Source organism: Megalobrama amblycephala, linkage group LG3 (genome assembly GCF_018812025.1).
Source record: "Megalobrama amblycephala isolate DHTTF-2021 linkage group LG3, ASM1881202v1, whole genome shotgun sequence".
NCBI lineage: Eukaryota > Metazoa > Chordata > Actinopteri > Cypriniformes > Xenocyprididae > Megalobrama > Megalobrama amblycephala.
Genome location: NC_063046.1, coordinates 13,942,067 through 13,954,118, shown reverse-complemented (window position 1 = coordinate 13,954,118; position 12,052 = coordinate 13,942,067). Strand labels below are relative to the sequence as shown.

The following is a 12,052-nucleotide window of genomic DNA, read 5'->3' as shown; positions in this document are numbered from 1 at the left end:
GTGAAAACATAGCAAAAGTAACACAGAAATTAAAAAAAAACAATGGACTTGTGACAAGGCCCCTGAAATAATCATCCAAAATGTTATGGTGTTGCAGGAGTACACAGGAGGAGGAGTACACAGTAAAGTTCCCACAGTAAAGTTCAGTGGTAGTAAAGCTCTTATATAGGGATGTATGAGTGCTGAAGGTGTGAGGGAGTTGTGCTTTATCAATGCTGTCATGAATTCCCACACCACTGTGTGATGTAATACAAAAACTTGAAACAGAAGATGTTACCCTTTCCTCATTTCCTGCGTTGTTGGGCATTTTCTCAACATGACAATGACGATATGCATTCTCCCAAGGTGAAAAACCTTCTGTGGACATGTATTTCACCCAATCTTAACGCTCTTGAGCACCTGTGGGGGATTCTGTAGAGACGAGTTGAATAAAATACATCTTTTATGTATTTGTTCAGAGGGGGTGTACTCATTTATGCTGTGCACTGTGTGCATATATATATATATATATATATATATATATATATATATATATATATATATATATATATATTGACAGTTAATAAAACTAGCCTGCAGCAGAGAAATTATTAAAAATGATTTGAGACTTGTGGTAAGGACTGTCATAAAAGATTCACAAGTTTATTCAATGATAAAAACATGCATCTTAATCATTAATTAATTTAATCATTTTTCTTTACATAATATATTGCAATTAGCTTTATACTATTTTACTTTACACAAATATGATTAGATTCCTCTAAATTGCTCTGGATAATATGAGCTGCTGAAATGTAATCATTCAGTTGTATTTGGCCTCAAGGGGCTGCCCTCTACATTTCTCCTTGGTAAGGGACTCTGTCCTAACAGGTGATAAACATGTCCTTGATCAGTCATTGTACCTTGAGTCCATGCTTTAGGTTGGCCTTGGTAAGACTTCCACAGCCGGCCATAGAAAAGGTCATTTTTGATCTTGGCATAAAGTTTTGACGGGTCAAAGCCATTTGGAGAACTTTGAGAAGTTGGTGCATCGTGTGTTTCTTCTGTATTTGTCTAAAGTAAGAGATTTACATTTTAGGATGAATATATATATATATAATGTCAATAAAATAATAAAAAAGAAAGTATATATTTGCATTAGTTTTAGGACGCTTTTATTATTGTCATTAAAATAAGGTAAAACAATATATAAAGAAAAATGTTGCCGCAAACAAGGGTCGTTAGAATTGGTCATGTAGAACAGCGCTCAAACTTAAACCGCAACCATGCACGTTCTTGAGAAAATAACAGGAAACTGCTACCTTTAATGTAATCACTTACTATGATAAAGTGCGTTTGAGATTGAAAGGAAATGGCACAGATAAATTCAGTACACTTCACTTTTCACACTTTTACACTGCAAATTCCAGATTGCACTGTGAGCATTTCAGCTGTGACTGCTGTTGACATGCTTTTTGTCACATTTAGCTGTTATAATTATAGAATGGTACTGAATAAGTCCTTTAATGTTTGCATGTATAGAATTACCATTTAGAAGAATAGTTAATTATTAACCTCACTCATCTTCTTAATGACAGAAACTTTATCTCTAATAATTTATTCATTTTTTTATATATTATTTATTTCAGTTACTTCTTTGTAGCTTTAAATTCTTACCTCAGCTGGCGAGTCTGTCTGGTATGTTCGTATTTCAAAAGACTTCCTCCTGCAAAGTCAAATTTCCCATGAAATTACTCTCAGCTTGTTTTGAATTTTTTCATATGCAGCTTTTTGCTGTTTTGGTCTTTAATGTATGAGCTTAGTCTTTACTGTTGTTGTGTAAATGTCTGTAAGATGTGATCTCTACCTTCTGCAGTTGTTAATTTTGCATAAGTAGAACAGGATGGTTAGGATGAAGAGGGAAAGAATCGTTCCAATGATCATTGCACCCAAACGTCCAAGTAGTCCCAGCTTTGCTTCTTGTTTCATGTGACTAAAATCTATGATGAAAATATCATAATAAAATAAAGAGTCTCAAAGTTATGGCAGAGTATGTGTAGGACAACATGTGCAAGCATTACCTTTTATTGTAGATGCATTGACACTGTCATCTTTCTTACTGATATCAGTACACTGCTCCAGTTTACCCGAAGGAAATGTTATGAACGCACAACAGATATGCACGCTCTCATTTGATGCTACTTTAATGAGAAGGGATGATGATGGACGTGGAGATGTTTTGTTCTGTATCTTCACTTTAGTCTTATATTCATCATTTATGTGAGTTCCAAAATATGGATGATACATCCCCAGTTTGGTGCGATTCGTGCCTCTTAGCATCTCCCAGTTGATTTGTGTCATATTTTCATCCCCTAAGAGGACACAGGTAATGTTCTGGCCATCTCTATCTCGGCTGTGATTGATAGATATATCACTGTTTGATTTGCCTGTTAAAAAACACAAATGAAAAACATGTAGAGCGATTACAAGGATCACTGAGACATAAATCGAAAAATATTAAATAATGAATGCTTAGGTTAAAAAATGCTTACATTCAGTAGGTTTAATTGAGGAAAAAATAGCCGATTATTGATTAATCGTTGGGGTTATTCAGTCTAATCACAATTATTTGAGATAACCACAATAATTGTGCAGTTTAAATTTCAGTTACATTTTGCCATCTAAATAAAGGAAATTTATGCGCTTAAAGAAATGCCTTTAAATGTGGTGATGCAAAAGAATCATAATTACCATTATAATGCACACAAAGTCAAAGGTCTTCCGTCATATAAAAAATGTGTTTAATCAGACTGCATTATACTACAAATAATTACATAAATGCTTATATAGATATTAATTTTCACAAAATTAAAGTAAATCATATGGGCCTATATGATTTATTTAATTTTTTTTTATTATTATATACACATCCAGGTAACAATTTACTATAAGGTCTCATAAGCTGTTCATTGTTTGTTCATGTTAGTTCACAGTGCATGAACTAATTTTAACAAATACAACATTTGATTTCCATAATGTATTAGTAAAAGTTGAAATTGATATTAACTAAAAGTATTGTTCATTCTTAGTTCATGTTAACTAATGTAGTTAACTGATGTTAACTAATGAAACCTTACTGTAAAGTGTTGCAATTATCTGTATGACAGTTAATCATCAGTACAAAATTCCTGATAATGACAGGTCTAGTTGTTACTGACAAAAATCTTCCTCTCCAGTCAATCTTTATGGCTGTGAACTTATTTATTAATAAGAATAATGCTTTGTCTTCTTCAAACCTATGAAGCCACAATGGAGCCATTTGTTTTATATTTAGCCTCAGAAGTGGTTTATATAAGCCTACCGCAATTTATATACTGCCCTAAACGTTTTAGACGGAACAGCTTATGACGCATGTTGAAACCACAATACAATTTGTGTTTAGAAGTAAAATTTAACTCGCTCTATTACATTTAATAATATTGGATAAAAAAAAAATAATAATAATAATACATGCAAAATCCAATCAGAATAAATAAATCAATGAAAATTCTAAAAAGTGAATTCTAAAAGTAAATCACAGAATGAAATTGAAATACAAATACAACCCATTCGTTAAAAGGTATAACATGACTGAAAAGTAATATGATAATTGAGTGATTATAAGATGCTGTCAGTGAAAGTGCTGTGAAGGTGTTGATCTATGCTTTTGACAGTGCTAATGTTATCAAAATCTGAATGAAAGCTTAATTCGCCATACAATCATATTTGTTATTCCATTACTTTAACCATCTTAAATAAATAAGCAAATTTTTTAGCATCCTTTGCTAAAACTAATAACCAGAGGCTTTTTGATGATCCATTTACTTTTGAAATGTACAAATCTGAATAAAACAAACAAACAAAAAAGCATTTTTTTTTAGTTATTTCACACAATATGCACTTACCTGATTCCAGGAAGGCAAGTATGAAAAGAGCACAAAGAAAGTTGCTGCTCATGGTTGACGAGCTAAACCAACACTGACTTTCTCTTCTGCCTGTTTCCTGCTTTGTCTGTTTTTTTTTATCGTGTTGTTATACTGACTTCACACTGGACCGCTATACCTGTAAGTCTTACCATCAACCATTTTGAATGAGCTTTTTTCTTCTTTCTTTCTGTTTTTCTTGTATTGCCAACTCAGTCAGATCTTTGATGTCTCTAAGAAGGAAATGATGCTTAGTGAACGTGGGAGTTTCCACCAAGCATGTCTTTCTACCTAGAAATGGCACTCGAATGAAATTGTCACAAGTTTAAACATATAAGGCTTGTAGTATATTACTTGAAATGAAAAAAAAAAAAAAAATGCAAAAACTGTAAGTAAAGTCATGCTCACCACATTAAAAAAAATGCACTAGAAAATGAAAGAAAGAAAAAATCTAGAGGAAATGGAATCATTTAATGGAAACTGCAAGGGAAGGTGAAAATAATGGAAACAAATCAAATATGTTAATAGCAAATGCGTCACCACGGCAGCTTTAATTCACATTGATGCAATACTTGAATTGTACATGATATATTGCCCAGCCAGGAGGTTAAAGAATTTTACTACAAGGTGAAAATTGAGATGACCATACACACACACACACACACACACAAATGTCAAGCTAGGACTCTGCTGACATTCTAGAGCAGTGTTTGCCAACCACTTTTTGTCTTCTGCTCCCCCACAGCCCCATCTGTAAGACTGTAAGTAGTGCACTGACACCAAACCATAAAGATGTTCATTTTGACTCTTAATGTCACTTTATATTATCAGTAAAATCATTATAGGGATAGTTGATCCAAAAATGAAAATTTGATCATCATTTACATGTTGTTCCAACCAAATAGTTGATGAGCTCCAATTGACTTCCATCAACTGTTTGGTTTCCCATATTCTTCAAAATATCTTCTTTTGTGTTCAGCAGAAGAAAGAAATTCATACGGGTTTGGAACAACTTGAGGTTGAGTAAATGATGACAGAATCGTTTAAGGAGCCATCCCTTTAATTGTCCATTATTACAATGATTCACTTTTAAACTAAAAAAACAGACTCTCTGATGAGGTGGGTTTTGCACGTGTTTAGTTTGGTCTCCTGAGTTTCAGTTAGTTTCTATGGCATTTCATAGAGATGGAGTATCAGTTGCACCTGTCGCTAATCTTGTTGATGAGTTTGTATTTAAAGTACCACTGTAGTCAACAATTGTATCCCTTAAAACTCATCTTTGATAACCAAAATGACATATTCAAACATTTTTTTCCTTCAAAATGCAAATTAGCCCCGCCTCCACTTTTGCACACCAGCTCAGAGATCCACTCGTTGATGATCACACATTGACGTGATTGGTTACAAGGTAGTTGGTGACGTCAGAAACATCAATGATTTCAAAGCTCTGTGTTTCTTTCAGTTCTGGTTTTTCTGTTCGTGTTTTTCCTCTGAGTGTTTTGTTTTGTTTAAAAAAAAGTCATTGCTGCTGCAATTAGATCCGTTTCTTACAGACCTGCAACCACGGGCATGACAAGTCAATGATTTCATTTCCTTTTAATAATAGTTTGTTGTAACTAATTAAAAATATTTATTCAGTAATGCTAAAGCACTGTAAAATATTGCATGTTGCCTATCTGTTAAATATGACATCTTCAATTGTTATTATTATTATAAATATTATTCAGATGAAGACTATTGCATTTTAGAAGCCATTTAATTCTTTCATGTATGAATTATGACAACCTAAGTCAGGATTTCCTTATGTGTTTTTATTGCTCGGCATGAAAAATAAGATCTTAACTTTTTTCTAAAGAGATTTTCAGATGTCCACTTGAGTGGACATGATGTGTTTTTGGTTTTAACTGAAGAGATACTGTATTAAACATACAGTAATAACACAGCAATATTATGTGTATTTAACAAACCAAATCATGTGAAAATCATGTGTAAAATATACAAAAAATATAATACAGCTTCAGTTATTGCAAATAAAATAGAGTTTGTTCCTGTTCAACCAGCAGACGGAGAACTTCACATTCATGTCTTTGATATCAGAACATGAGCATATGATTCCATCAAGAGATCTGCTGAAAATACAACCCTGTGGAAACCCAGACTATGTAAAAAACGCTCACGCTCCCTCCAGTCTGCCAGAGTATGTCGATCAGTTATCAGTATCAGTATAGCTGATAATATTGAAAATGTTAAAAATGGACACATTTCTACCATAGCTCTCCTCTCTGAGAAAACCTCAGACTGAAACCTACATTGATCATTGATGTTATCAGACAGTGGAAAAACTAGCATGTGGGTGTTTTCAATCTCACATGAAATGAGCAGTGTTGGGGGTAACATGTACGAGTATATGCATTACTTTATCGGATTACTTTTTTGATGTAACGAGTAAAGCAATGCATTACAAATAACATGCATTACTTAAAGGTGCCATCAAACGTTTTTTTACAAGATGTAATATAAGTCTAAGGTGTCCCCTGAATGTGTCTGTGAAGTTTCAGCTCAAAATACCCCATAGATTTTTTTTAAATAATTTTTTTAACTGCCTATTTTGGGGCATCACTAACTATGCACCGATTTATGCTGCTGGCCCTTTAATTGCTCGCGCTCACCCCAGAGCTCTCGACTCTATCGTTGCATAAACAAAGTTTACACAGCTAATATAACTAATATAACCCTCAAAATGGATCTTTACAAAGTGTTCGTCATGGAGCATGTCTAATCGCGTAAGTATGGTATTTATTTGGATGTTTACATTTGATTCTGAATGAGTTTGATAGTGCTCTGTGGCTAACGGCTAATGCTACACTGTTGGAGAGATTTATAAAGAATGAAGTTGTGTTTATGCATTATACTGACTGCAAGTGTTTAAAAATGAAAATAGCGACGGCTCTTGTCTCCGTGAATACAGTAAGAAACGATGGTAACTTTAACCACATTTAACAGTACATTAGCAACATGCTAATGAAACATTTAGAAAGACAATTTACAAATATCACTAAAAATATCATGATATCATGGATCATGTCAGTTATTATTGCTCCATCTGCCATTTTTCGCTATTGTCCTTGCTTGCTTACCTAGTCTGATGATTCAGCTGTGCACATCCAGACGTCCTGCCCTTGTGTAATGCCTTTCATAATGTTGGGAACATGGGCTGCCATATGCAAATATTGGGGGCATACACCCCGTTACGTAACAGTCGGTGTTATGTTGAGATTCGCCTGTTCTTCGGAGGTCTTTTAAACAAATGAGATTTATATAAGAAGGAGGAAACAATGATGTTTGAGACTCACTGTATGTCATTTCCATGTAGGCTACTGAACTCTTGTTATTCAACTATGCCAAGGTAAATTCAATTTTCAATTCGATGGCACCTTTAATCAGATTACTTTTTTGAACTGCAAATTACATTCTAATAACACAAATACATTTATTTACAACCAAAAACAGTTACTTTCAGATGAAGTATTTTCTACAGTCACAGTAATAGTATGAATTGTAGCTGAAATATGGCTAGTAAAGCATGATGTCCAGTTTAGTGGACAGATGATTAATCAGAATTTCCTTCCAATCTGAAATCAATTCTTGGAAAATGTAAGAATGATATGACTCCTTAGATGTTACTTGATGTTCCAAATTTTCTTTTACCTGCAAACCTCTCCTAGGATAGAAAGAATGGAATGATAATCCGGAGCAACTTGGCATTTCTGACTCACTGTCAGCCATCTTGGTTTGGAGAAGAAGAAAAAGATTCCACATACAACGGCTTGCCACTTGGTGGCAGTGTATAGGATGATGCACTAGTGTCCACTGTAGTGGTTAATGTGCACCTGCAATCAAAACCCATTATTACATCCAATGGACGTATTTGTAATATATGTGTGATTTGGGGAGAGTGATTGTATTTGTTGAGCATGTCATGTGCTGTGTACGTGCTCTCCACTCTCTCTCCTTCTCTCTCTCTCTCTCTCCTGTCTGTCTCGTTTGCAGGTCGTTAATTGAGTTCCAACTGATGCTCATCAGCTGAGTGCATGTTGCAGATCCCAAACATTATAACAGAGTGGTTTGTTTTTCTTTTGTATTTAATGCTACCCTTGTCAGTTAGAGAGTTTTGTTTATGTTGGTCTGGCTCTCTCCTGAACATTTGCCCCCTTTCTTTCTTTATTTTTTCTTTTTGTTGTTATCTTTGAACTTATTAAATAAAGTTTATTTTGCTTAATTTGGTGTTTGTTGCTTTTCTGGATCAGGGAATCAAAGTGACCATCAGTCACTTTTGTTTCTTTTATTATTTTTATTTTATGTACAATAATTGTTACATCCTCCTACCCCTAGACAAACTGGGAGGTTTGTAAAAGTATAGTTTTTTGAATAGCTGTCCACTGTAGAGACCTCTATGTGTGAAAGGGTTAAAAGGTCTTGTGTTCTTGCTCTATTTGGATCAGCTATACACATCTATATTTTCCCAGTTTATTCGAAAGTTGAACATTCGCAAATGGAGTTCATACAAAGTTTAGACCATGCAGAATTTCCTGCAAGAAAAGCAGTTCTCTTAGCAAGTCTTTTTGTGAGTGTGTATAGGTCACGCTGTGTCCTCTTTTTACAACCACCTTCCCCTTCCTCATATAAATGGCCTTGGTCCTAATTTACACTCAGTCCACACCATGTGCTCTGTTGCTGTCTCTCTCTTCTGCTTTCTTACACATACATACACACACGCAAACCTCTGCCCTGCTCCGACCCACAATAAATCCTTTTGAGTTATTTACGAGCCATTAACATCTGCCTATTCAGAGCTTTCGGAAAATATCTTTGGAACGCAATTTTCTATAAGATCTACTTTCTTGGAGAATTTATTTCTAACCACAAACACACACAAACCCTGCCCCAGACTGACCTTGCTCTGATTAGAGTTGAGATTAAACCAAGAAAACAGATTTCTAGAGGCAAGGCTGAATTACACACATTTACACAGACACATTCACATGGATGTTTTTAGCACTCTGATACTGTTGTCATGGATATTCACAATGATTCATAGTGTGATTCATTTGATCAAGATCTTGTAGTGTATGAGCTTAAAATAACATCTAGAATCAATATAGGCAATGTCCCCCTGTGGCTTTGTTCTTAAATTCTGTCTGTTTGATTATTTTCCTTTCAGTTTTTAGTACACGTGTGCGTCCTTTTTCTGTATCCTCTGCTTCTTCCTCTGACCCATTTTCTCTCCTATACCGTCATCCTCATTCTCTCTCTCTCCACCCCTCCCCCATTCCCATCTGTCAGATGGACAGGTGTACATACAGAGGTTTCAATGGTCTGTGTGTGGGCATGACTGTGTGCTAACACGATTTATTGTGGATATATTGCTGTAAATATAATTTATGCAATGCACAATATATATATATATATGTGTGTATGTGTGTGTGTGTGTGTGTTTCTTTGTTTATAACCATCCACAGGGGACGTGTTACATAATGAATCTAAGTACCTCCATATCCATCACCCTGCTTATCTATATTCTGTCTCTTGGAATACAATAGCATGTGTTTGGTTTGTGTGCTGAGGAGAAAGATGAAGCCAGCTTGTGCCCCCCAACCTCCCCAACCCCTTTCCTTTAACCCTAGTCTTACTTTCAGTATCCCTATGGGGTTTCATACCCTGAACCCACCCCCACTTTAATATATAGGCTGACCTCACTGCATTTTATTACACTGCAACACAGTGCTCTCCCATCCCCCTCCGTAGCTCTGCATAGCAAGAAATAGAGTTTGGGTAAATTCCACTCTGACGCTGTCTAGGCCATTGCCATTATATAACTCACAAAGGACCTGGTCTCTCTCTCTCACGCTCTCTTTTTTCTTCTTCTTTTTTTTTTTTTATGGGGACAAGAATGGTATAATATTTTTAGTACATGCAGTACATCTCATATCACATAATTTTTACAACAACATAATATCATTAAATATGATGATTTTATTTTGTTTTAAACACCTTATTAATGTTTTGGAGCAAACATTCAGTATCATTCCAACAGGGTCAGAAATGAACTTTTCCTTTAAGGAGAAACTGATTTACAGGGTCATTTTTTCTTTTTGTTTACCCTTGGGGCAATTTTTATAATTACTTCATTAAATATATCTGTGTTGTTTTTTATGTCAAAAACTTAAATTTAACAAGTTACTTCAATTAATCAATCACAATACCATAGACTGTTACTAATCTCTTTTTTTTTTCAACATCAGCAAAAGACGGTAACACTTTAAGGTCTCATTTGTTAACATTAGTAAATTTATTAACTAACATTACCTATCAATGAGCATTTATTACAATCTTTGTTAATGTTAGTTAATAAAAATCCAGCTGTTCATTGTTTGTTTGTGTTCATTCAAGGTGCATTAACTAATGTTAACCAAAAGAAACTTTGATTTTAATGATGTATTAGTAAATGTTGAAATTAACATTAACTAAGATTAATAAATGCTATTGTGTTAACAAATGTAACCTTATTGTAAATTGTTGCCACAAAAGCTATCTTTACACTACTAAGGTAGAACAAAAACTGCATCTGACATGGCATTTATGTTTATTTACACATGCTGCTCATGTACATGACACAAAAACTGAAACGTGTGATTTGTTATTATGCTCAACGCTGGACACCGTGCATAAAAAAAATCAGATGCAACATGAGCAAATCTACTGTAAATGTAATGCCTTTTCATTTCACATTTCACATTTCAATTTAATCGTGACAGTCGCAATAGAGCTTAATTGTCCTTTATTTTGAATTTTGGGGACATTTTGTTCATTTTAGTGTCATTTTTGGCCCAAAGCCTTTCCAGCACTGTAATCCCAACTCTCACCATGAATTTTTTAGGATGGCACACTTAATTCAGAAAGCAAGTCAAATATATTTTCTCCTCTCTCGTCATCATAAAATTGCCAACGTCGGACATTAGATTAAATAATGCTACTTATTGTTTATTTACTTGCTTCTTAAATATGTCACTCTTCCAAAAGCAACCAAGTAGGGTAAGCCCAAAAATATCAGGAATTAATTGATTGAGTTGTGATGTCAAACTCTAGACTCATTTTATTTAATCTAGCCTCTGATTTACTTATCTGAATTGGAGTGCAATGAATTTCTGAAATGTTCATTGTAATCCAAGAACAGGTGGCATGGGTTTAATTCTTCAAACTCATCTTTAGCAGCTGTCCACCTCTCATATTCTGTCTGCCACCATTTTTACCAAACATTTGAGACATTCGCATTTTCCTAAGTGTGTTTATAAAGAAATGCTCATCCGTAAGACACTATTGTACTTGCGGAGCAGTAAAACAGAGGTCAATAATGTGAGGCTATAGTGACAGCTGCTCCTCGTGTCAGCATAGTTCAGCAAAGAAGCTTCTCACGTTCTCCATTTGTCATTGCCTGATATATGTGTGTATATATATCCTTGCTCGACTGTCGTAGCACTGCTTTTGTTACGCTTATCTTATGCTATACCATTCTATAGGCCTCTTTACTGTTGATGCATGTTTGTTGCTTACCAAGCCCAAATGTTTCACATTATGTGCTGGCAGTGCATGTGTTCTCTATAATATAATAATGCAGTCGTTTTCATGGATAATAGTGGACCTAAAGACACAGCAGTAGATTTTGGGATGGGTAATATACTGTCACTGTGCAACATTGCACATTGTTGACTATTGGGTCAATCAATAACATAACAGCTCATCAAATATAAAAAAACAACAACCATCAGCATGATCCTTGTCGAAAGAAATTAGACATGCTTAACAAACTTAATTAGTTTGCTTCTTACCAAGCATCCTGGCTACGAGTTAAAGTAATTAGTAAGCAAAGTTTTATTATACCTGCAGTTGTAAGGAGTTTCTTCTTGGTGACTAAGGCCTAGCTTGGCAAGCATTGTGTATTGTCAGCTGCTTGTCCTGGTATTTCTCTGTAATGTGATTTGTGTACTGTTGTTGTACTGTAGGTCACATTGAAAGCATCTGCTGAGCTTCTGTTAATACACATGGTTATGCAT

The 12,052-nt window shown here is 34.7% G+C and overlaps 1 protein-coding gene across 2 annotated transcripts; it reads right to left on the bottom strand.

The window, feature by feature from the left end:
* Nucleotides 1-62: 62 nt before the first annotated feature.
* Nucleotides 63-12,030, bottom strand: si:ch211-196f2.6 (immunoglobulin domain-containing protein). Of its 2 annotated transcripts, XM_048184075.1 has the most exons (7): nt 7,650-12,030; nt 3,924-4,174; nt 2,061-2,426; nt 1,847-1,979; nt 1,657-1,705; nt 903-1,053; nt 63-411 (listed from the first exon to the last, which is right to left on the bottom strand). In XM_048184075.1, the coding sequence occupies exons 2-7, from the start codon at nt 3,973-3,975 to the stop codon at nt 383-385; spliced, it is 780 nt and encodes a 259-aa protein (XP_048040032.1). In that variant the 5' UTR covers nt 3,976-4,174; nt 7,650-12,030; the 3' UTR covers nt 63-382. The 2 variants fall into 2 exon arrangements, with proteins under 2 accessions (XP_048040032.1, XP_048040031.1); XM_048184074.1 differs by lacking the exons at nt 63-411; nt 7,650-12,030 and having other exon boundaries at nt 621-1,053; nt 3,924-6,454.
* Between the last annotated feature and the right edge of the window lie 22 nt (nt 12,031-12,052).

Coding starts and splice junctions, on each gene's coding strand:
- si:ch211-196f2.6 (XM_048184074.1), bottom strand. CDS start 3,975: ATGAGCAGCAACTTTCTTTGTGCTCTTTTCATACTTGCCTTCCTGGAA. Junction 2,427..3,923: donor ACTTGCCTTCCTGGAATCAG/GTAAGTGCATAT, acceptor GTTTTTTAACAG/GCAAATCAAACAGTGATATA. Junction 1,980..2,060: donor CAATGCATCTACAATAAAAG/GTAATGCTTGCA, acceptor TTTTCATCATAG/ATTTTAGTCACATGAAACAA.